Source organism: Python bivittatus, unplaced genomic scaffold, assembly GCF_059951505.1.
Source record: "Python bivittatus isolate LINGU-HERP-01145 unplaced genomic scaffold, Pbiv_v1 ctg000700_np1212, whole genome shotgun sequence".
Classification (NCBI taxonomy): domain Eukaryota; kingdom Metazoa; phylum Chordata; class Lepidosauria; order Squamata; family Pythonidae; genus Python; species Python bivittatus.
In genome coordinates, this window is record NW_028277098.1 from 70,560,444 (window position 1) to 70,586,635 (window position 26,192).

General features: G+C 37.0%; 1 protein-coding gene across 8 annotated transcripts in view; it reads left to right on the forward strand.

Moving 5' to 3' along the window:
- The first annotated feature begins 645 nt into the window (after window positions 1-645).
- IGFN1 (immunoglobulin like and fibronectin type III domain containing 1) overlaps window positions 646-26,192 on the forward strand; it is a 34,654-nt gene continuing 9,107 nt past the window's right edge. For 3 of the 8 annotated variants that reach the window (XM_025169971.2, XM_025169964.2, XM_025169975.2), the window contains exons 1-17: window positions 648-851; window positions 2,508-2,571; window positions 3,361-3,483; window positions 3,842-3,981; window positions 5,487-5,586; window positions 6,037-6,084; window positions 6,637-6,682; window positions 7,442-7,619; window positions 8,157-8,273; window positions 8,952-9,123; window positions 11,645-11,731; window positions 12,526-16,224; window positions 16,366-16,490; window positions 18,083-18,224; window positions 22,321-22,617; window positions 23,602-23,901; window positions 24,980-25,153. In XM_025169971.2, coding sequence (XP_025025739.2) covers window positions 2,553-2,571; window positions 3,361-3,483; window positions 3,842-3,981; window positions 5,487-5,586; window positions 6,037-6,084; window positions 6,637-6,682; window positions 7,442-7,619; window positions 8,157-8,273; window positions 8,952-9,123; window positions 11,645-11,731; window positions 12,526-16,224; window positions 16,366-16,490; window positions 18,083-18,224; window positions 22,321-22,617; window positions 23,602-23,901; window positions 24,980-25,153 — 5,767 coding nt within the window. In that variant the 5' untranslated portion in view covers window positions 648-851; window positions 2,508-2,552. Of the gene's footprint in view, window positions 852-2,507; window positions 2,572-3,360; window positions 3,484-3,841; window positions 3,982-5,486; window positions 5,587-6,036; window positions 6,085-6,636; window positions 6,683-7,441; window positions 7,620-8,156; window positions 8,274-8,951; window positions 9,124-11,644; window positions 11,732-12,525; window positions 16,225-16,365; window positions 16,491-18,082; window positions 18,225-22,320; window positions 22,618-23,601; window positions 23,902-24,979; window positions 25,154-26,192 lie in introns of all 8 variants that reach the window. The other 5 variants (XM_088154537.1, XM_088154538.1, XM_088154539.1 and 2 more) reach the window with 3 other exon arrangements.

Sequence of the window (26,192 nt, forward strand, 5' to 3'; positions counted from 1 at the left end):
AGGTAAAAGCTGGCTGATCAAAGTCCAGAAGGCACTATGAAATGACACATAGTATTAGCTTAGATCATTAATCATGTACTATTTTAGCTCAGCACTGCTTGATCAACCTTGAAAGATTCCTTGATACCTTAATCACATCAAATGACTCAATATATGATTCTCAAACTCTTAGAGTTAAGTGTTAGGAAAAAGTAGAGAATGTAGGGAATCTGACCTCCTCCCCAGGAACACTGCAAGGTTAATCCTGAAACAACAGAGGACAACAGGACTATTGCATGGCAGTTGTTTTCTCTGATCCATTTTATTAACTCTGGCAAAATGTGCTTGGTCATATGAAAGAAATAGACTGAAATTCACAACTGCTTTAAGCAGGTAGGATCACACTACAAACAGACTAGGCTCAGAGAAAAAAGAAAAAAAGCTGGACTTAGGCCAAAAAGTAAATTTGGCATACAATTGCACTCCGTGTACTCTTTTGTCAGATTAAATTTTTGGAACGGCTAAGGAACTAGACCCAGGCTGTTTGTGTATGTGTGCATTTGTATTGGAGGGATGATAATAGTCCTGAGGCTTCAAGCTGCGCGCCTGGTGGTGTTCATGATAGCCACTTGAGAACAGTTAAAGAACAAATACATATGACATTGCTTTAAGAATGTCAGTCACACGGGTGGGTTGATCTGGGAGATGCTGCTTTCAAAAGCTCCAGACAGTCTTTCACCAGAGGATCCTGAACAGCAATAAGAAACCTAAAACAGGTTGCTTTAATAACAGGTTAAAGAAAAGAAGCAGAGACAAGGATTTAACGGCAGGGGTCACAACCAAGGGGTGTAAGAACTGTCCTTTTCCCAAAGGTCTGTATCTTCTTTGTTCATAAATTATTTCGGGGTGACAGTGAGGTGGTTAAGTTTGTGGAGGATGCAGCTTATTCAAAATGGTAAAAACAAACTGCTCCATATGGGTTTCCAAACTCAGTTAATGGGCATTAAGCTTGCAATTACAAGTGGTAGAAAGTGATGAACCCAGAAAAAAATACACTAATGGTTTATTTGGCTCTAACTGACAAAAAAGGGAGCTTGGATCAAGTTGGATACCTCAGTAAAAATATTGGTCCCAGTATGCGACAGCTATGAAAAATCCAGTTTTTGTTGAAACCATTAAGAAATATATTGAAAATAATATTACCAATCTTTTAATGCCTTTTAAAAAGCCTATGTTGAATCTCTGTCGCTGCCATTGGTTGAGAGCCAATAAGGATGGTGCCTTCATATTCTGCTTGTGGGCTTCTTATCCGCATTTGGTTGAACAGGATCAAAAGGGGGTGGCAGCCTTGATGTTGGCAGCTTTTGATGTGACCTGGAGGGGCCTCCTAATGTTCTGTGGTTGCTATGTGATGCTCTTGAAAGAACGAATCAAATTATATCATTTATCAGGGAGTTTCGTGTTACTGCCTGTGTCCTGAATTGTTTTAATTCCCTTTTATATGTGAGAATTAGCTTAACAATACCAAAGTGTCTTTATTATCATCCATATTGCTTTATTATGATCCATATTACAAATACCACCTAGCATTATCTGATGTGTATTGAAGGTTTGCATAAGTTTCACAGTTTCTTTCCCCCTGACTTCACTGCTTCTTTTTTCACCTGTACATTTGTGTTCATCAATCAGCTTCAGAAATACTCCATAGTTTTGATTATCAATGTGCCACAGAACTTAGTGCTTTAATAAATGCATTAGTCTCTAAGATGCTGATGTTTCTAAACAGGTGAACTGTTTTTGAATTGTCTCTAGCACCACCTAGTGTCTTTATGTGCTAGCTATTCCCAGTTCTTTTCTCATTACAGTACAAATTTGTCCAACTAACAAAAAACAGACATTAAAGAAAAACATTCATAAGTTTCTGGCTTATTAAAATATGCTAAAGATGAAATCCCTGAGGCAGCGTGAATCCCTGGCAGTTTCTCCATTTATGAGCTATATAAGCATTTCTGCAAATCCAACTTTCCATCTCAGTGCACAGGGAATTGTAATGGCAATAACATTTGGGGGAAAAAAACCCCAACACTGAAGATTATGAATAGTTAGGCCAGACTGGGTTTAAAACAATATATGAAAAAAATTGAACATCCCAAAGCAATTAGTATCAAAATCAAGTGACAAGATTGGTATCAGTAGAATTTATTTCTAGTTAGTACATTCAGGACTGCAGCTTTAGAGTTTTTGAATTCTGAGCCCATCTTCCCCAGCCTGGACAATTTCCAGATGTGTGGACTTTGCTAATTAAAATTCCCAGCTAGCACAGCACTGCTAAGAAGCCTAACCGCTAAAGTACATAGCTCTAAAAAGTGTCCAATTCTGGATAGGATGTTATAAGCATTTTTTAATTTATTCAGTATGATTATTTGTATATATGTAATCCACAGGATATCTTTTAAAACAGTTTCTCCTAAATGCTGATGGCTAGATATTTCCACTAACAATAATGAGGCATTACCTTTGATTTTCAGGTAGATTTCACCAAACTGCTGAATTCCAGTTGTTGACAGAAAACAATGGCAGGTTGGAGAGGAGGTGAGGCCTTCACTGGAAGCTTAGACAATTAGCTCTTCCAGGAAAGAATTCACTCAACATTACTTCAGTGGCTTGGATGTACATATAGTTCTTCAAGCTCCAGTTCATGTTTTCATCCAGTTTGATTCAATTTGAATTAAATATTAAATATTAATTAAAACATGTGATCTTCTTAACAGAACATTTCCAGAAATGTTTGAAGTATAGGACTCTTGAAATTTAATATATTTCATAAATCATTTAAATTTTATAAAATATGACTGAAAATTAGGTTCAATTTATTTCTACAAGCCTCATTTTCTATAGGCTTTTGGTAGTACAGGGGTGGAATGGGATTTTATAAATATTCCCAATATAATGTCACAGTTCCAGAGTTTTGATAATTGGGGGTTTTATTTGTGCAGAGGTAAAGACCTGATTAAGCTCAAAGAAAAGTTTTGTGCCGGGTTTAGAGGCAGAAAATGTTGGGTAGTGGAAAGAATAGGAGGGGGAGTGGTCAAGAGGCTGAAGACTTAGGAGAGCTTCATATTTTCATTCACAATTTGGGCTACAGGATTCTAGTACATCAATTACATTTTGGTGCAGATTTCCACATCCATAATGAGTTAGTACATTTGTCTAATTAGTTTGTATATCTTTAAAAATTCAGTATGTATTTTCATGCATGCTATTCCCTTAACAGCAAACAAGTTGGCAATCTTGTAGAAATAAATATCTGGAAATTTGAGCTGCCAATCATCTTTTGATTAATAGCTTTACTTTGTCTGGTCAACCTTTATTACTTTCCAGTTAAATCTTTGAAGAAATCTGCCATCCCTGGAGTGGTCATTACACAGTTCGTAGAAGATATTCCTAAAGGGTACAGCATGCCTGACTTTGAGCGGAAACCAATTACTGTAACATTACAGGAAGGTGAGATTTCCTAAGGATTTGTTATCTCCATTCTTAGTTTCTAACTGAATAGCAATTCCAATTTATTATAGATCAGTGTAAAAACTCCTGATAAATGCTAAATGTTTTTGTTTGTCCCTGATACCTGATTTAGAGCAGGGGGATCTTAAATGCTAGAAATGAAACAAGGTTCACTGTTGGACATTTGCCCTATGCTATGCTTTTTCCCATCTTGCTCTTTGAAGATGTGATTTCTTTTTAATAAGCACAGTGGGATTTTAGAACTGAAGGCTAATGTTCCATAGGGAATATTTTTTTATTTTAGATTTCTACTTCCCACTGAAAAGCAGGTTATATTTTTCTTGTTTCTTTTTGTCAGGTAAAAATGCTATTTTCAGAGCTGTGGTCAAAGGTGAACCAAAACCAAAGGTGTTATGGAAGTGCAATAATAAGGAAATGGATGATTCTCAGAAATACCATATATCGTTTAATCCTGGCACAAATGAATTTATCTTGCAGGTAAGGTTTAGCAACTATATAGCTGTACATGCTGATATATTTTCACTATTAATTTTTAATAAAGTAATATATTAGGGACTGACGACTCTGGTTCATTTAATGTTGTAGATGAGGTATTACAGTTAATGTAATTCCTGAACTAAATGTTGCAAAATCACTTTGCTTACCCTGCTCTTGGGCTGAGAATATCTCTTCTGGATTAATAATGAAAAGTGAGATTAACTAATACCAAAGCCTGTTGGAACTTGGTGGTTTAGCCAGGTGATCAGTTAAAATATCTGAGCAATAAAAGAGTGGATGAAATACCATTGAAACTCAAGAATATTGCTAGAATTAGAAGGCACATAATGCACTAATAAATTGCAAAATTAAGTGCATCCTTATTGAGAACACCATAAGAAGGAAAGGCTATATAAAATTATACCCAGAAATAATAATCAGCTAATTGGATTTGTACAGTAAGAATAATAATAAAATCTGACATGATTATATTATATATAATTTAAAAAGAATTTGAAACATTGTAATCAGGTGATAATTATATTATGATATACCACTTTCCATTCTAGGCCATTCTAGAGATGGTCTCACAAAGAAATGAGGGAAGAATACCAGAAACATTTTTCTTACCACGTTGAGAATGATTCCATCCATCCTTTAGGTCAAGAAAAGTAGCAAGCAGAAGTGATATGATGTGGCAACTACCTTTACTTTCTATCCAAAGCCAGTCTAGGAAACTGTGCTGATCTGCCCCAACCCGTCATGAAGTCATAGCAGCACATGTCAGCCTTCCCATCCTTCCTACTCTAGCACTGACCCCAACTCCAAAGTATGAGAGAAGAAAGGTTTTGGTCCGGTTAAAACAGATCTTTCTTATATTCCTTCTTGGGTTTGATTTTTCTTAGATTCTACTCCTTACTGAGAAGTATATCACCAAGGAGTGTTTTCTGGTCCAGAGTTCAGCACTATATTGTCTCTTTATTATCTCCTTTAATTGCTCAAGAGTAGTTGGTCTCAAGAGCTGAAGTCTCTGCAGATTGAGATATAGGATCTCGGATGGGACTACTTATTCAACTTGCTCTTAACATCAAGCTTCAGTCTAGGGTTTCCTCAGTCTATGTTACCAGTCTTTTGCTTTCTGTAGCATATTAGTTACTGCCAGAAGTCAGTACTGCATGGAGATCAGGCCTAATCTCCATTAGATATATTAAATTGGATTTCTTATTTTGAGTTTTGTAGTGTGCATTGTTTTAAAGATAAAGAGATAAAAGGGATGGACACAGCTTTATGCATTACATTAAGTTGTGTGTTTATACAAACAGAAAGAAAGGGTAAACATTTAATTTTTAATGATAGTTGATAGATAGATGGAGGGAGGGATTCCCTGAACTCAGCAGCTCAACCTTTTTACTCAGGAAAGAGAAGAGTGAGAGATATATTATACCAGTCTAAGAAACTGTAATTTTATTCATTGCCCTGTTCCCAATTTTATTTTCCTTTCGAAGATAAACAAAATTACTTCAGATGATGCTGATTTGTATCGTTGCATTGCTGTGAATGAGTACGGGGAAGCGACCTGTACTGCTGGTCTCAAAATTATAGAGGGTAATTAAATCATGTTAGCATGCTGCAATCCGCCTGAGCAAAAGATCTGTGACGTGCTTTACTTGGGCTGAAATCAGGGGCCTCCACGGTATGTGTGTGCATTTGTGTCAAAAAAGCCGAGGTGTGGTTGTGACCATATGACCAAAGCCTGCTCCTTTTTTACATTGCCCAGCATCACATGCTGCCTATTCATAAACTAAAGTCACTATTTAACATCCATATAAGTTGTCTAAAGAAGCTTTGTTTCCCACCAATTTCCAAGTGTTTTAATATAAGTGACATAAATTTGTTTCACTGAAGACTGTGTAAGCACTAACTATAATCATTATGAATTCTGCATGACCTGATTATGTTGCAAGTATTCCTACAACGGTGTTGTTAATCAAGGATTCTCTTTCTATCTCACTGTCTCTTCTTCCTTTCCTTTCATCTCTTATCAAAACTGATCAGTAGGCTTCAAGAAGAAAACGGAACAGCTTCCTGTTGCACAACAGGCAGGTGGGTTGTCATAAAATGTTGTCCAAAAAAGCCATAATAATGATAATCTAGAAGACCTAACCCAGATCTTTAGTGACTACTTGGCAATTTTCAACCAATTTTAGTAAGTTTTAAATTATGAGCAGCTGTATACCCTTTAAATATGATTTGGATCAAGTGCCTTTTTTACTTCTTGAAAACAGAGCACATCTCTGCTGTTCATTAAAGGAATCTGACTTTTTGAAGATTTCCATGAGAGTCCAGAAAATATACTGCTGCTTTAAGGAATTGACTTGCTAATGCAACTCTCTAAGAAGCCACTATTGTTTTAGGCCAGTGTTTTTCAAACTTGGCAACTTTAAGATGTGTGGACTTCAACTCCCAGAAGTTGAAGATGCTGGCTGGAGAATTATGGGAGTTGAAGTCCACACATCTTAAAGTTGCCAAGTTTTGAAAACACTATTTTAGGCTCACATGGAGATCCAAAGCACTTCTTCCAAATCATTTTTGAAGTATGCACATCTCTTGTTATGTAGGCTCAATTTTCATGTCAGTGTTTAAAATCTTTTATAGATCTAAAGAAAGAGATTCAGGACTTCAGAAAAACATTAAAGAAACGGTGAGCTTTTCAACAATGCCTCTTGTTAAATAGGTGTCTTTCTTTTTTGTTATGTCCTGGCAATGATAGTACAACAATGGCAGACAGAAGTTCCGATTCCAGTAAAAAAAAATGTTGGTTTATTGCTGTTTTGTTTGTGCCAGTAATGGAGAACTGTCTTTAACAAAGGGTTTTGCAATAATATATCTTCTACCTGATAGCACATTAATCAATCAATTAATCAATCAATCAACAATAGAGTTTATTTGCAATTTAGGAACTTTTCCTCTTAAATATTGACTTTCTTTTCTTCCATTGATTCTGTTTCACAAAAGATACCTACAGGATCACACAATTTTACTAACTAGTTAAATAATATCTAAACTCTGTATGGATAGATGTCAAATAATTTTGATAAAGGTTTAATTGCTTTTCGATAATTCCAACTAGTAGAAAGCCCATCACCTCCCCAAGTTAGGTTTTCAGTACTGAGTTAGTTTTGCTTCTAACAATACATTGTGATTAATACGTCTGCCATATGACTGCCATTGTAAACTTTGCTACTAAACAGCTTGCCAAACGGTAGACAGTTATACAACATTTTAGCAAAATATATGACATTTCCTAGTGGATTTGCATGTGTTTCCAAAAAGAGGTTATAATGGAAAGTAGCGCTTCAAACTTCTCCCCCACATGCTTCTTCCACAATTACACAAGGAATTGTAGGTCTCTTGTAATTCATGTACAGTCTGGGTTTGTCTTTTGGGGATTAACCTGTAGAGCGCCTTCAGCTGTTCCAAAGAAAAAGATGGATATGGAACAGATTGGACAATTATTGCTAACTGCAGAGAAGAAAGATTATGAGAAGATTTGCTTAAAGTATGGTGTTGTTGATTTCCGTGGGATGCTGAGAAAACTTCAGGAGATGAAGAGGGAGAGAGAGGATAAGCAGGATGAAGTAAGACCAATCTTTTTTATTACTATAATCAATGTTAGCGCATCCTTATCTAGCTTCATATCCTGTGACCTGATTGGATAAATGTTCGATAAGTTGTCATCCACAGGTCATTGTTAATTAATCTATCAACAGAATGCAAACTTTCATTTCATTTTATGGGCAAAGGCACCAGTAATCATTAAAAAATTATCCTGTCCCAAGGTTTGTATCTATTTCCCATAGTGTATACCAGGGTTCCTCAACCTTGGCAACTTTAAGACGGGTGGACTTCAACTCCCAGAATTCCCCAGCCAGTCTTGCTGGCTGGGGAATTCTGGAAGTTGAAATCCACCCGTCTTAAAGTTGCCAAGGTTGAGGAGCCCTGGTGTATACTACTGAGAAGGAATTGTACTGAAACCTGTCTTAAAAGCTTCAAATGGAGTTTATCACAAAAGTTGCTTTGACAATAATGATTTAGTTCTCTTTTGGCAGTGTTAATATTGTACATTAAAAATATATAATATCTGTAAATGATGTACCTCTCCCTTGTTCTTACAGTATGTCTACAGTATTGCAAATCTGAAGCATGTGAAAGTCAATAAAGAGCAAAGAAATGCTTCATTTGGCCTAGAGCTGGAACTGAAAAACCTGGAGAGCAAAATTTGCTTCTACAAAGTAAGGAAGGAAGGATAATGGTTTGGCTAACTCAACACAGTAACTTTATGAGAGAATAATTTGGCTGAACTGAAGCTGAATGGCTAAGGAAACAAACAGATTAGCATGGAGCACTTCATTTGACAGTAGGAATTTTATCTCCGAAACAACATTGACAGTATGATTTTGTATATAGGCTTCCTTTATGGTAATATATAAAACACAAATATTAGAAGAGAGAACAGTTTAAAAATTGGATGGAGGTGAAAGGGAAAGAGATAAATGAGCAGGGAAAGAAGGAAGAAGAAAAAGAGGGAAAGAAAAACAAATCCAGTTTAGATGTTACAAAAAGGGTTAAAATTCAGCAGGCCAGCAGCCCTTCCAAAAGGCTCAATACCAGTCTGATTCTTGAGTCATTTGTACTCCCATGCATTCATTTCTTTTCAATAGCAGTCTTCTGTTCTTCACAATGTAAATTGACTACTATTCCCTGTTCACAATTTATTATTTTAGGAGGAAAGCCTCTCTTAGTAGCTTAGACAATCCAGATATGGCTAATAACAAATTAAGAGTATACCAGGCTTTTCTTAAAGTAATTATAATTCAGATTGGTTATTTTACATGTTCTTTGTAAAGTAATTAGTTATTTTACAAGGATGTAGTTTTGCCTGTACATTTCTTCTTTCATCTTACTTCTAGGATGGCCAGAAGATCAATTTTGGATTTAATGATGACAACTTAAAGTACTGCCTGCAGCAAGAGGGGAAAAACTATCATTTTACCATCAATGATCTGCAGCCAGAAGATGCTGGCATTTATCAGATCAAAGTAGAAGATGTAGTTGTCTTCTCCACTGAACTGGAAGCAGAAAGTAAGGCTTCCTGACCAAAGGCTACTCATGGGTGTGCATTTGTTTCATAACAAATGAAATATGAGACAAATTAGGATCCATTTCATTTGTTACTAGTGAAGAAATAAATGCTAAAGATATAGATACATTTGAAATGTCTTATATTCATTTGTTGCTCATGTTTAGCATTCATTTTCTCAGATTGAAATTACAGGGGTGGATGAGAAATAACAAAGAAAAAGAGATTGCTAATTTAATTATGACATAGGGAATCCAGGAAGGGCAGGACAACCGGGTGCTGTGAAACTGCCATAGAATAGGACAGGCTTTTTTGCTCTGTTTTGGTTTTGTTTTTAAATCAGCTTTTAATAAATATATAAAACAAGCAAATAGTCTTCTTAGTCAGGCTTAGCTCCTGATCTTTTCATGAACAAATCTGTGTAAGTTTTTTTTGACAACAATAGGAAAGCAATTTGCATTTGCCATTGCTGCTTTCTATAACTTATAGAATAAGGTTATTTCTATAACTTTTTTTTAAGCTTCCCAGTCTAGCCTAGAGCCTCTAGTATTTCAAAAGCGCTCTCTGCGTGCTCACACTTCTGGAACAGCAGTTGGTAAATGTCATGTAACATCAGCCTTTCAGTATACCCAAGAGGCCAGCAAAACTTCAAACCATATCAAAAAGCAGTGGTATTTTAATATTAAAAACAATATTCATATTCCTCAGAGTTACAAAAGGTTCTTTTTCCTCCCCTCTTTTATGTTCACTATCATAAATGTATAAAAAATTAGTGCCAAATTGTGAGATTGCCACTACATCTCGGTTCACATATTACATTAAGCCAAAGTGCAGTTTGCTTAGCACAATTGTGCAGAAAATCTGCATTTTCCCAACTTTATTATGTGTAGTTTAGATATACACTAATCTGACATCTCTGAATATTTCTATGTTATTTTTAAAAAATGAGCTTAAAAGGTTTCCCCATTTTCCCCCTGAAATTTGCCATGTTTCATATGATGGTCAGCTTGATAGGAAAATGTAGAGGTCCAGATAATAAACATTCAGCTCTGTTTCCCACTGAAAGCAGAAAACAGGATGATGAACAATAACAGAATAATAATGAAAATGAATGTGATTTTTAACAAATGAATAACTCTATGAATGAAGATTTAATACAAAAACAAATGGAAAAGCAATCTTGCACACCTCTAGACTCATCTATAATCAAACTTACGCAATCTTATGCATGTAACCTGGAAACAAATCCCCTGTGTTTAATGCCAGGATTGTAGGATGCATAATACTGTAGCCTGACTGGTGTTAAAGTGAACAATTAAAATATTCAAGCCAAGGTTTTAGGGTATCCTTGTATATTAGTTCTTTAGGTTATTCATTATGAAAAATGTCACATGAACAAGTCATATGTACATGCCATAAACATGCCTTTTGAAAGCATACAGTAAGTATATATGCCCAGAAGTGTAATTCACTATGCACAAAATCAAAACTTAAATGCCTCAGAGTAAGTGAAATAACCTTTAGTTCCATAAATGAGCCCAACCTTAACAGAAAGCTGTTGAATAAATTGGGAGCTTAATTTAGACAGAAAAGACTGGCTTCAGGCAGTTTCTTGTTGCATAGTTGTGGATATTTTTCTCAAAATGTGAGCTTAAAACCTTTTTATGCACATTAATATATTGTGCAGTTGAAATTTGAATAAGTCACCTTCGTAATATAATATTTGTAGGTTATAACAAAATATGCTTCCAATTTTAAATATAAAAATGAGACAAAATAATACCAATAGAAGCGAATATGTGTAGCTCAGGGTTGAACTATGGAGTCCTTAGGATTCTCTGAGCTTGGCTGTTTCCTTGCAAACGTTTCATTACCTGGCTAGGTAACATCTTCAGTGCTAGAAGGGAGTGGGGTTTGCTCTCTGTTTATATACAGTGGCATGCACTCCCTTCTAGCACTGAAGATGTTACCTAGCCAGGTAATGAAATGTTTGCAAGAAAACAGCCAAGCTCAGAGAACCCCAAGGACTCCACAGACAAAATAACGTAATTTAAAACACTTTTAATTGTTTGCATGCTGGAAATCCTAATTGTGGGTGAAATGAGTTATCGAGATATCATTTGAAATAATGAATGTGTGCTGATGTTTTGTTAACAATATTATCAGGAAGTCATTTCACCACTAAATATTAGCTGTGAAAACCTACATTATAATTCTGAATACTGTCAGCTTAGTTTGAAAGGTAGATATTTGCCATGTTTCTTCCACCTACAAGTTTCTTCTGCTCCACATTTTGAATCTGTTGTGTATCTATTTAGCATTAATTCAATATTTCAGACTTTCCTGTAAGCTTTTGCTTTCTACCTAGTGAGAATGAAATGCCACAAGAAAGAAAATGCTGTTTTCAATGCACCTTCTATGAAGTCTGTATCAATGCTATGTGGTTTCACAAAAACTATCATTTAGAGTCAAATGACAATTATGATATCTCAGTCTTGAATGATGGCCTTATTCACCATTTAGGCATCAAAAACACCCAGTCCTCTGACAAAGGGACTTACACCACTGACACTGGAAGCTGGTCTTCAAGTACTTGGCTTGAGGTCGAATGTGAGTGATGATCTAATCTTGATTTCTCACAATGTAACCCTGCAGATTTACCCCTTTCCCTTCTAACAGCATCTAACAGTACTATATTCAAGATCTCATTGAGAAGTGCCTAATTATGGGTTGTAAAGAGATTTAAATGAAAAAGATACTGGAAGAAACATTGAAGGTTTCTTAGTCATTATGACTTTTATTCCAGTTCCTTTAAACTATAACATTTGCTTAGGAATTGCTGCTGAGCATGCTTTGTGAACATTATTAATGTACTGGTCTTAAATAAATTGTTTTCTTTGAAGGATTTCATATGCTTATAAAAACGTAAAATCATAATTTGCTTGGTGCAGTGCAGTATTTCCAGCAGTACTGGAATCACTGCATATCCCTAAACTATCTGACTATAGAAACTCTACTGTAAATCTGATAGCAGTGGTCATTGATAAATTAATCCTTTATTCATATAAACCATTCTTAAAGATGTAATATAGAAACTACAGCGTCTTACAATTTGAAGATCTGTGTTTAAAATAATAGTTACTTTGCTACTTTTTAAATACTGTAGTATGTTTATAAATGAGAAATGGGCTACAATTTCATTCACTGTTTAAAAAACTAATTGTATGCTACTGATCGTGATATGGCACTAAAAGGCCCACACAATATCATAATGCAAAACTAGGAGGAGTGATGTTTATTTATTTAAGGTGTTTTGTTCATTAAATTGAATTATTTTGCACTAAACTACAAGAAATAAATGGCTTTGCCATTTCAATTTAACCATCAGTATATTTGTAATACAGCTTCTAAAGGAAAGAGAAAGCAATCTGAAGAGGACAGTAGTGATAAAGCTGGACAATGGAGCAAACCATTAGATGAAGAGCATGCTAAGAAACTTCACCAAGGAGAAAGGCAGAAAGATCAAGATCTCCTTGCAGACTTCAGCATGGGCAAAGATGCCCAGTATGGGAATGGCCAAGATAGCAATGCAGAGCTTTATAGCTGTCTGGAAAAAGATGGATCTTTAGGAAGTGATGGGAAGATAGGATTTTATCAGAATGCAGTGCTAGATGGAAATATCAGAGGAATAGGTAGTTTGACTGGCAAGGCCTCCCAGTGTGGGAAAAATGCTATCTTAGCTTTCAGTATTGGATCTGAAGATACATATGGATGGCAAACTTCAGAAGGACAAGTTTCCACACTTAATGGAGCAGATCCTGGGGACAGATTTAACAGAAGATCAGTTCTGAGATTCCAAGATTCCATATTAAGCAGTGCAGAGGTCAATAGCAATCAATACATTGTGGGAGGTAATGATGGCCCTAGAGTTGGATTTGGCATAGCAGGAAAGATAGAAGGACTTTATGGCAAGAAATGTGTACTGTGTAATTCTGATCAATCAGGAGCCAGGTTTGACAGTACTGGAAGTCTCTGTATTAAAGATGGTGGGTTAAGTGGTGCGAGTATGCTTTATTTCGAGGATAATATGCTCTCAGAAGTTGGGGAGAGAGGTAGACTTTATAGAGATGGTTGCATAATAGCTGAGTTTGATGTAACAGAAGGTGATATAGGAATTGCAGGGAAAATTTATGACAAAGATAATCATTTAGAGGAAGCTGGAGCTAAAAGGCTTAGACCTCAGTTTGATGGCACAAAAAGTAGTTGTGGCAATAATGATACAGCATCCCAAGTTGGTGACAGTGGGACAATGAGTGGGATTTATGTCCAAGATGTAATGATAGGTGAATCTGAAGTGGTTACTAGTAGATTTCCTAGTGCTGGAGGAATAGTTGTATATTGTGGATCAAAAGGAATGTCAGCTGGATCAGGCTCTGATAGAAATAATGATGCTAAAAGAATAAGAGTACTGCATAGCGGGGATGGTATGATAGTTGATGCTAGTGCTTGGGGCATGAGTTGCAAGAAGGATATACTAAGAGGAGCTGTTAAACCTGATGGTGTTGCGAGCATAGATGGATCTTATAATATAGATGTTGTACCACTAGGAATAAGTGCTTGTAACCTTGGTGGCTCTAACAACATAAATGGACTATATAGCAAGAATGATCTATTAGGAGGCACAGGTGTTGGTGGACAAGATAGTACTGGGAGCATAAGTGGTAGTACACTAGGTGGAGCTGTTGCTAGGGGACCTGATACTATTAGGGATATCAGTGAACACCATGGCAAGGAAGTTGAAGTAAATGGAGTTGATGCTGGGAGCATAGATGGACTTTATGAAAAGGATAGTGAGCCAGAGGAAACAAATGTTTATGAACTAGGTGATAGTAGGGAGACAGGCAGACTCAGTGGGGAGAATGATATAAAAGATGGAGATTGTATTACTAGATCTGATGATGCTAGGGGTATAGGTGAACTGAATAATAAGAACACTGCACTAGGAAAACTTTGTGGATCAGATGGGGCTGGGGATATAGCTACAGTCTCTGGCCAGGATAGTGCACTAAACAGAGTTAGTACTGATGGACCAGGTAATGGGGGCATACCTGAGCTCTATAGAAAAGATTATGCATTAGGAGAACCTGATGGTACTAGGGGAATAGGTGGACTCTATGGAAAGGATGGTTATCCAGATGGAGTTAGTTGTCATGGACCTGCAATTATTGGGAAACTGGGACTGAATATTAAAGATGGTAAGCTAGAGCGAGGCAAGGATAGCATGCCAGGTGAAACAGACACTAGTATAGCTGGTAGTGCTGGTAGAATAGGTACACTGTACGATAAGGGTGCCCTGCTAGATGAAATTGGGGCTAATGAATATGGTAGTGCTGTGAACATCGCTGGACCCAGTGACAAGGATGGCATACCAAGTAGCAGAGCTAATAGATCTGGTGGTACAGAGGCCACTGGTGGACTCCATATCAAGGATTGCGTGCCAAGTAAAGCAGGCACTTGTGGAATTGGTAGTTCTAGTGGACATGATATGCTGTATGACAAAAGTTTCAGTGATGCTAGGGACACTGGTAGATTCTACGGAAAGGATGATATACCAGATGAAGCAAGTACTGCTGGACTGTCTGGCCAGGATATTATGCCCTGTGGGTTTTATGCAGGTGGTGGTAGTGTTAGGGAAGTAGGTGGGCTCTATGTCAAAGGTGATATGCTGGGTGCAGTAGATGCTAGTGGATCTGGAATCTTTGACAAAGATCGTATGATAATTGGTAATACTGATGATGAACTTGGTGATGGTGAAAGATTAGCTAGTAGAGCTAATGGTATTGGAGAAACAGCTGGAATTTATGGTAAGGATAGAATGTCAAATGGATTTGTTAGCCTTGGAGGAGTATCTGGGATCTATGATAAAGATGACATGCTAACTGGATTTGATGCTAACGGACCCATTGGAGCTGGAAGCACTGCTCCATTTTATGTCAAAAACAGCATGCCAGGTGATACAAGTACTGTTGGACTTGTTCCTGTTGAGGAAGAAAGTGGATTTAGAATGGATGGTGCATTGGATGGAGCTTATGCTGGGAGTAAACTCAATGGCAAGGGTGATATGCCAGCTGTCACAGGCAGGAAAGAACTTGGTGCTAGAGGCATGGGTGAATCTTATGATAAGGATGGCATACCAAATAGAACATGCGCTACTGGATGTCATAACTCAACAGTATGTGGTCTCTATGACAACAGTGGTACTGAGAGCACTGGTATGCTGGGTGGCAAGGATGGCATATCATTAGGTGCAGGCACTAATAACTCTGGTGGCAATGGCAAGATAGATGGAAACTATGGCAAAGACAAAATGCCAAATATAATAGATGTTTATGGACTTTGTGGTGTTAGGGGAGTATGTGGACATAGTATTTTATGTAGGGCAGGCCCAACTGGATACGTTGTTATTGATAGAATCTACGGCCAAGACAGTATACTTCATGGAGCTGGTGCTGGTGGAGCTGATAATATTGGGGGAGTAGGTGGATTTCTTTGCATGGCAGGTGGAGAAGATGCTGGATTGTGTGAAAGGAATGATATATCAAATAGAGAGGTGTTAGGTAAACTTGATGGTGCTGGTGATGCAAGTGGACTTTATGGAAAAAATGATTACCTCATTGGAAATGATGTTGCTGGAGGACTAGATGGGCTTTATGGCAAAAATGGAGTGCTGGGTGGTAGAAGTATGAGTGGTATAAGGGGAATAAGTGGGCTATATGGGAAGGATGGTGCATTACCTAGCACAATTGCTAGTGAGATAGAATTTAATGATGAAGGGAAGTTCAATTATCACTATAATGAAGATGGTGCACTTTGTGAAGATGGTACAGGAGTTAGAGGTACTAATGGATCACTACATGAGAAAAAATCAGACATACCTGGTGAAGAGTTCCTGGGTTATGGCCAGTCTTCTGGCCTTTATGATGCTGTATCTCATGCTGGTGACAGAAGAAGGCAGCTATCTGATTTAGAGGCCAGTGGATCTACACCAGCTGATCTTTCAAGGAAAGGGAGAGGAGAAAGACTGCTCGAAGAGGACACGAGAGGTATTTATATATTTATGAATGAGTTCTTGTATTCTTTTTTTAATGGGCATTTTAATGTGCATTTGTAACACATGTTGTATAATATTTCTTTTTTAAAATCCATCTTTTTAAAATGAGTGTTTCTGTCTCTTGACTATTCAGAACCACTTTGCCATTTGAACCAAGGTTTATCTGATGTCCATGCTCAGAAAGGAAAACCAACTGAGTTGTCTTGCAGTCTCAACAATGATCAGCTCAAGGGAACTTGGTTTAAAGATGGAGTCAAGGTATGATGTTGTTAATTTGTGACAGACTTCACCTGAAGGACCTCTCTTTTTCCATCTTTGTATCCAATGAAGTTTTATTTTGGAATGAGATTGATAGTACCAGTGATAATGAACAAGCATACTATCACAATAATGCATCATAATTTGAAACAAAGGAAAATAAAACGAATTCACTGTTTGTCTATTAGTTCATGCTTTATTCATTTATTCATTCAATTTATATAGCTCTCCATATCACTTTTACATGACTCTAGGTAGCTTACAGTAAAATAACTAAAATGTACAATATAAAAAATAAAAATAAAACACAGAGCAGACAGGCATTATCCAATCAATCATCCACGCAGCCAAGACACCACTTCTCTATCCTACACCCAGGGCTCCAGGCTTGGGCACAAAACCAAGTTTTCAAGGCCTTACAAAGGCCAACAGGGATGGGGCCAATCTAATATCAAGGGCGATGATGTTCCAAAGGGCAGGTGCCATAGCAGAAAAGTCCTTCTTTCTGGCCCCGCCAGCCAACACTCTTAGCCAGTGGTACCAGGAGCATGCCCCTCCTTCCTGATCAGGTAGGGTGGGTAGAGACAATTGGGAGAGTAACCCAATCCCAAGCCAAGAAGGGCTTTAAAAGTGATAATCAGCACCTTGAATTGCACTCAAAAGCACACCAGAAGCCAATGCAGCTCACACAGCAGTGGTGTCACATGCACCGAGTAACCGGCAGTGGTAACTGCCCACGCCACCACATTCTGCAACAGTTGAAGCTTCTGAATAGTCTTCAAGGGCAGCCCCATGTAAAGGGCATTGCAGTAGTCCAGTCTGGAGGTCACAATTACATTCTTCTTTTACTAGACTTCTTGGTGACATACAAAAATAAATAAATAAACAATACCATCAAACTCAAAACCAGAAACCATATATAAAATAACATCTAAAAATAGGTATTTAAAATCCCAGTGGAACAGCTCCTTACTACCAATTTAAAGTGTAGTAATAAGACAGTCTGTCTTCTCTCTGGATGGAATTCCATAATATGGATATTGCTACCCAAAACCTCCTGTCTGAAATATCTGCTATCTAATCTCCGCAGGCAGCAGGACAAATAACAGTGCTTCCAAGCATTATTTTCATACAGCTTGATGAGAGACTTGCTAATTGTAGAAGTTACAGAGTTGAATTACTGACAGCAGAAATGCATCTGTATTAGATTGGAATATAATCCGAAGCAAGAAGAATTACCAGAATCGTGCAATGACATTTTTTTAAAAAAAAAAAATAGTATCCATGAATGAGTGAATGAATGAATGAAACTATTCAAAAATATTAATGCTTTTTGTTTAAAAAAAAAAAAAGATCAGTGAATTCTATCAGTGACTGAAGATTGTCCCTCTCATGGGCACATGTACAAGTGTTAAGACTTATTTGAAACCTGTCCTGTGTTTGAAACCTGTACAGAGAAAATGTCTGACTTCAGGGTTCTCGGTGTCTGTAATGAATTTAACTTTGTACTAGACTGAATCATTGCTTTTGCAATGTTGCATATACTTTTTGAAATAAAATATTTTCCTGCATTCTTTCAACTTCCCCACAAGGTTACAGGCTTAAGTGGAGTCTCCACTGAGAAAAATGGCCTAGTCCACAAACTGATAATAGACAAAGCAGAAGATAGTCATGCTGGAAAATATAAATTTGAAGCTGAAGGCATTTGCACAGAAGCATCTATTTTTGTTGAAGGTGAGCCTAACCACGTTACCATTTAGTAGATCAAATAGCAATGGCTAAGTGCCACTGGTTAATCATGTCCTTAATACATGAGTGGGCAATCCTTTCCTCCTTTCCTTTAGAAGCAATCAATATGAGGGGGCATGATACGTTGTTGGAACTTAAGAAGGAGGCACTTTTGGGGAGACCCATTCCAATATTTTATAAACCGTTCTCTGTTTATAAATCTTTTTCTATTGCTTTCTGACACCCTCTTTGCTTTCTCTGATACTGTCCCCACACAGCAGGCTCCCATAGATGGTTCTTGCCAGAGGTTGTAATTGACCACTTGTAGACGGCTTTTTATATGAGATTGAAAACTGCATAAAATTAGGCTGAAGGATATCTATGGCCATAGGCCACAGGTTGCCCACTCCAGCTTTAGTATAAGACTTTGTGAGTTCATAAGGCTAGAGGGAATGGGGAGGTCATTGAATTAATAAGTCAGATGGATCAAAATCTCAATATTCCACAAGCTGACAGCAAGCATCACTTGGAAGATAAATCATTACTGGGTATTCATTTCTGTAATATTTTATAAATGGTTGCAAAAACTAGAACCAAAATTCTAAATCAGAGGCTAATAAATTGAAAGGAGGAAGCCATAGTAATTTCAAAGTTCCCCTTCCTCTCTTGTTGTTTTGATCATGTATCGTCACTCTTCCCACTTCATTACAGTGCATATCTATCACTTCTGAATGTGATGTCAAGCCTCTAGTTCTTGCTGTTAATGCTTGCTTTTCTACCATGACTGTCCACTACTGCTCTTGGCACTCCTTCTCATGCTGTCTACTGCCCAAAGGTTTATTTCCCCATCCCTTGCTTTCCTTTTACACTTAGAATCATAAATTTGGAAGAGATCTCAGAAGTCACCTGTTCAGTATCTGCTAAAGCATTTTAACTTTTGTGTGAATACTTCCAGGGAACAGATACATGCAAACTAATGAAGCAGTTTATTCCACTGATTGACAGCTCTTACCATGTGGAACTATCTCATAATATCTAACTTATTAGTTCTGGTCCTACCCTCTAGAGCAGTGTTGTCCAAACTTGGCCACTTTAAGATGAGTGGACTTCAACTCCCAGAATTCCCCAGCCAGCCATGGGAATTCTGGGAATTGAAGTCCACTCATCTTAAAGTGGCCAAGTTTGGACAACACTGCTCTAGAGTGACAAGTCTACTCCCTCCTCTATGTAATAGCAATCTTCAGATATCTAAAGTTTAACATATCTCCCCCTACCCCAGTCTTCTTTTTTTGCAGACGAACTATCCCCAGTTCTTTTAACTGTTCCTCATAGCACTGGGTTTCCAGTCCCTTCAACATCTTGGAGTTCACATGTTCTGAACTCACCTCAGTTTGTTAGTGGCCCTTTGAGATTGTGATGCTCAGAACTGAACACTGTATTCCAAGTGGGGCCTGACCTAGGCAGAGTGAGACAACTGACTTCCTATAATCTGGACTCTATGTTCCTGTTAATACATCCCAAAATAGCATTTTCCTTTTCTGCAAATTCAACTGTAGGCTTCAGCTTGTGATCTACTACAACACCCAGGTTCTTTTCACATATACTATTGCCAAGCCAGGTCTCTCCCATTCTATACTCATACATTTCTTTCTTTTTTTTCCTTCTCCCCTGATGTAAGACTTTACATTTCTTCCAATTAAATTTCATCCTGTTCATTTGGGCCCACTATTCAAACCTGTCCAGATTTTTATTTATTTATTAAATTTGCATAACTCTCGACTCCCAGCAACTCTTATATTTGAATCTTATTTCAGTTACAGAGTTATAGCCATACCTCCTACCTTCTATCTTTGTACCTTATTTTATGTCGCTCCAGATACTTAGAACAGCATCTTCCCTGAGTTATAACGTTGGACCAATTTTTTTAGCTTCCTCTTGGGAATTTTTTTCTTATATCTTAACAAAAATGTTAAGGAATTGGACATGGGCTAGGGGATTTTTGTGTTCTATTGGTAAGAGTGGTAGATTTTTAAAAAAAATTGAATTCTTTTTTTAATAGTAATTTTATTAAAAATTACAATTGCAACAATAAAAATTAATATAAACTAAAAAAAGAAAAGAATAAAAAGAAAAAATAGAAGGTACAGAAAAAATAGAAAAGGACAGAAAAGAAAGAAAAATAAGAATATAGTAAAGAAAAAGAAAAGAAATATCTAAAGAAATGACTTCCCCTTTATCACAATAAGTATAAACAATTTTAATAAACTATTACCTTCTCTTAAAATATAACAAATGATCCCTTCTTCCCATATCTCATCTCTTATCTAAAAACAAATCCATAAAGTGTCATTATTTCAGTCCTGATGTCAACAAAAGTCCAGTAAGGGTTACCAGAGATAACAACATATCTGTTTTAACCTTGATCAAATAAACCAACTTTATATTCCTTCCTTTTACTTTTAACAATCTTGATTTTCAAATAACGTCCTAGAACTTGATTTCTTCATTTTTTTCTTTGTCCCTTTTCACAAAATCCTTCAAAGCTTTAACAAGCCCATTTTGTAAATCCAATATAGGAAAATTATCCAGGTCACTCTCTTGGTCTGTTATTTGTACATCCCTTTTAATTATTGAGACATCAGCTGGTTTCTTTTGTATGTCCAGTGTAGTATCTTTTTCCATATCATTCTTGTAGCCTATCATGTTTAAATCCACTTTCAGATCAGCCTCAATCTTGTCAGGTAAAACTTATTTCTCCCCCATAACATTGTTTAAACCCAGTCTATTTATAAAGGCAGACACTCTTAAAATTAACTTCTGAGTCCACTGTTCAAAAATATCCTTCAGTATGTCCAATGTTAAAATATTTTTCCGTACTTGTAAGTCAAAATTAAGTGTTCTTCTCCTTTAATTGTAATCTTTAGTTCCTTCTAGTTCCCTCTAGTGTCCAACCTTCAAAGTCCCATCCTATCATGCCTTTTTAAAAAGAATTCAAAACAAAAGCATTTTCCAATGAGAAGGATTCTTATAATTCCAAAATATTATTTACAATCCATCTGGACCCTTAGTCCATTTGTAACTTTCCAAAATCAAAGTTCTAATCGCCCTTTTGCTGTTTGTTAAAAAAAAAAAAAAAAGTCCTAAAACTTGTATTTAAAACTTCTTTCACTAAGGATTGAAGGAAACTCACCTTGTGCTGTAAAACCTGTTGATCCAAAGGTTCCTAATAGCTGAAAAGCAATTAACAAGCCATTTCTAAAAGTGATTAGAAAAGGAAGTATGTGAACCTAGTGTCCTTTTAAAGGTGCTGACCATGGTTTGAGCAAGATAGTTATTCCCTTGTCTCCCAGAGTTCTAAACTCACTGGAGACCTCTGTCTTGCAGTCTCCTCTGAGGAGCAACTGTCTGGAGCCCTTGTGGGCAATCTCAAGTCCTTTTGTCTGGAAAGGAATTATGAAGAGCTGGTTTACTCACCAGCTCTTTATTCTACCTTGTTTGTTGGCTTCGCTCAGTTCGCTATTTCTTCCCTGGAAGTTAAAAAACAAAAAAAATTGAATTCCTATATGAATTTACTCCATTTGTATTTCCCAGACATATATGCAAAATGCAATTCTGTCAAATACTGACATTATTCAGAAATTTCAAGTGCATTTCACAACTTAAAAAATGTATATAAGAATATAGATATTAAGCAAAAGGATGCACAAGCATGCAAATATTATTGAAAAGCATAAGAACTCAATTACCTGACATAAAAAAGCTTGCAAAAATATGAATAGTAATAGTGTTTATAAGAGTGTGTATCTTGGGAGAAAATAAGTGATTATTGGCACATAAACTTAACATTTGTGAGATAAACAAGACTGGAATCATTAGAAACTGAGTGGAAATAAAATTGGAGGGTGTCATCCACCCCTAGCTTTCTTTCAGTTTTCAGTAATGTTTATCGTGAAAGAATTTAAAAATTCTGTGGGTAATAAAGTTCTGGCAGACACTCACTGAATATCAAGTTTTGCCAGGTGATGTTTTCAAAAATGGTCAAAAGTAGCAAGCCCTAAACTATGTTCACATTCAGTGGCTTATTCAATGTATTCTTTTTCAGATCCTCCAAATGTTGACTCCACACTTCTGGAAAAACTAAAGAAGGAACCTATTGTGGTAAAGGCAGGAAAAAATGCCATGGTCAAAATTCCATTTGAAGGTCGGAAGCCAATCAAAGTAACTTGGTTAAAGGATGACCATGAACTTCTGGATGATGACAGGATAAACATAGATTCTTCAGACAACTTTACTCGACTCTCTGTATCCAGCACCAATCGGAAGGATACTGGAGATTATAAGGTGAAATTGAAGAATGAGTGTGGAAGCTTTGAAGCTCCTCTCAAGCTGGAAGTGATAGGTGAGAGAACTTTCAAGCAACTTTATAATATACAAAAGAATGAAGTATTTATAAGGAATTCAAATATAGGCACTGTTAAACATTTGTAAATGGAAGAATTTTTATTGCTTCTTCATGGGAAGCAGGATATAAATAAGTAGATGTTAAATAAAGCATACAATACTTCTGAATATGATCAAAGACAGATACAAGAGTTTTGCTTGCAGCATTATAGTGTACAGCAGTGGTTCTCAACCAGGAGCCATGTGGCCCCCTAGGGGCCCTAGGATATTTCAAGGGGGCCACAGGTGAAAAACATGTTATGGGGGGCCACAGCACATGCTGAGGGGGGCCACAGAAAAGCAAAGTGTATTATACTGCGAATACTGTCTTGCATCAAAAAATGCATCAGTTACTGTCCCATGTCCATATCCAGTAGTGGGACTTGGACAGGGCGGCTACAGGTGAAAAACAAGGTCAAAAGGGGGCCATGTGTGAAGAAAGGTTGAGAAACAGTGGTATACAATATATAGTATATATACTATATAGTATATAGTGCTATAGTTATACCAACAATTTTCTCTGTACTCTTCCCTTGGCCACATGTTTCATTTGTTTGGCCATTACTATTGCATATTGTTCTTTCTCAGGAAAAGAGGACCTCATACTGGGAACGTGGGATGGAAATTTCTTCCACTTGGGGCAGAATACTTTTGTTTCTCGGATAGAAGTAGATTGCAGTAGTAGACAGATGAGCAAGGGGAGATGGAGAAGAATGAGTTGTTAGTATTTGATTTGTTAGCATCTGATTCACTAGTTCACTATGATAAAGGGAGCAAATAGTGCATTTATAGTATTGTGAGCTCTCTTTTTATAGTTTACCTGTCTTCAGCCTTAGTCTTTCATTCATACAAGATGAGGGAAATTGTGTTGATTCTGCCAGCTTCCTTTGATTGATCTTAACAAAGACTTTGTCCATGTTCTCTGTTTTGGTCTTCCATTCAGATAAGCCACAATCACCAACAGGACCCATAGAGGTTGTGGACAGTTCCACAAATGGCATTACTATTCAGTGGAAGCCCCCAAGAGATGATGGTGGTAAACCAATCCAGAGTTATATTATTGAGAGACAACAGATTGGTAGAAAGACCTGGGTGACACTGGGAAAAACCAGTGGAAGCTGTACTATTTTCACCACCAACAAAGTGGAACATGACACAAGCTATTACTTCAGGGTGAAAGCAGTGAATTCCTTGGGTACTAGTGAGGCCCTGGAATCTGATGAAGTCATGGCTGCTGCAAAAGGTGATTTGTCCTTTTCTTTATGTACGTTTGTCTAACTATCATGACAGTGTCTAATGTTCTATCAAAATCCCAAGAATTTCTCATTAATTTGAAATGTTGACTGCATTCTACTGAACATGAACATTGCCATTCAATCGCATGAGTATTTTGCACATATGTATTATTTCTTGAGCATTTTAGGCAATTCATCAGATGCATTATTTTGGCAGTTCTTACAGAAACTTCCTAACATAATATTAATGTTATTATCCTCATATCTGTATGTTTATGAGGTGAAAATTGACCTGGTATTAGAAGGTCAATTCTAATATTAGAATATCTAATATTCTGTTTGCTAATATGGAGCCAGTGTATTCCAGAATCAATTTTGAACTGATGCTACTTCTTGGAATAAGACAAAACAAAGCTCTTAAATTGACAGTTATAAACAAAACCTCCACATCTCTTGTCATGGCCAAATCTCTCTCTGATCGTATTGGAATTCACTGAAGCTGCTCCCCATCGCAGGAAGGAAGGACCTATGTGATCAGTCTCCCCCAGGCATCTGATGGATCTTGTTGGATTTCAGAGGGAACTTGGGGTGTTTCCTGAGGCTCTGATGCATGATTCAACTGAGGCCTTAGTCACCACTTTGAATGAGAGAGCAATGATGGCCTTGTATCAGATAATGTCTACGTGGACTCCCCCTTAAGTGGATCATGGGGAGTTCCCTGATTTTTAGAACTCCAGAGATGAAACAGCAGAAGAGACTCCTAGAGCATTGCTGGAAGAAAATTCAGGGCAAACCTAACCAAGCATGGCTTAGGATTAAATATTACCTTATGGTAATAAGATAAAAAAACCTAATTATTTTTCACTCTAATCACATCTGCAGACAGTCAGCTGGCTGCCATGTTCAAGGTGACCCAGTCCCTCTTGCATAAGGGGGGGGGGCAGAGGAATATCTGCAGAGTTTTTATGAGAGCTATTTGAGACATCTGTCAGTTAAAATCAGATCCTCTCTGAGCTGGTTTTTTTTTTAAATTGTCTTAGTCTTATGAAACAACATAATTTTAAAATCTTGGAAATAATTCTTCAGCTTCCCCAAGCCCTCCTGCTCCACCTAAAATCATCAATGCCAACAAAGACGCCATCACAATTTCATGGTCTGCACCACATAAAATAGGGAATTCCCGGATCTTGGGCTACACAGTTGAGAAACGCAAGAAGGGCAGCAACATATGGACATCTGTCACTGCTTTGCCCATAACAGGTAAACAATTCATAAGTTTCTATTAGAGCAAGGAGGAGGCTAAAAGATTTAATCAAAGGGAATTGGAATTCTCATTTGTATCTTGTAGTTAACAGTATAGCTTTGGGAAAGTATATTAGTGAATTAAGTTCTATTACATGCTGAAATTGATAATAAGTTATTGGACAGATATCACAAGCATCTTCACTTGAAAAAGTTTGGTCTGGGCAGACTTGTCCAAAGAATTGTTTTTTTCTCAGTGGTCTCTATAAATGAATTTTCCTTCCCTTGTAGGGACTACCTCTGCAAAGATTAATCAGAATAAAGTATTCTTTACTTGGGTTCAAATCAATTCATACTCCTCCTCTCAGTGGGTGTGGGATTGTGATGTTGTCAAAGGTGAATTCAAGTGGCCAGACACAATCATATTTACTGTTCAGTCTCTGATTAGCTGGGATTGTATAGAGAACAAGAAAGAAATGGCACTAAGTACACCGTTATATTGGCTCTGTGAATACATATTACCCACCCCCCTCCCTAAAAAAAAATCTGGAGATTTTTCTTGGGGTTTTTTTTGCAGCAGCAGAATTATATGTTTCAAATATATGTGATATCTATCTATCATCTGTGGTTTAGGACTTTCTTCAATTTCTGCAATCATAGATTAGTCCCAGTCCTCAATCCCAAAACACGCTCTCTCCCTGTCATTCTTGCCATACTCTCCAGCTACCTTTTACATCTCTGTCTATTCAAACTTAAAGTCAGAAGATCATTGATGATCAGATAGATAATAATGTGTTAAAGTCATAGGAGAAGTTTCCTATTTGTGTAACTACCCCCTCTCCCCCAATCTTGGAGACTCTTTTTACATTTCTATTTCAATAATCACAAAATTGGACTGCTATTATTCTTATATTTCTATAGTAGCATGGATACTACAGAATCTTATTTATTATTCCCCAGCTTTAAATTAATTGAAATTTGGTCAGAATGGATCATAAGAATCAGATGCAAAGAATAGAGCATATTGTTGTTATCTGGTCAGGAAAGTTGTAATTCT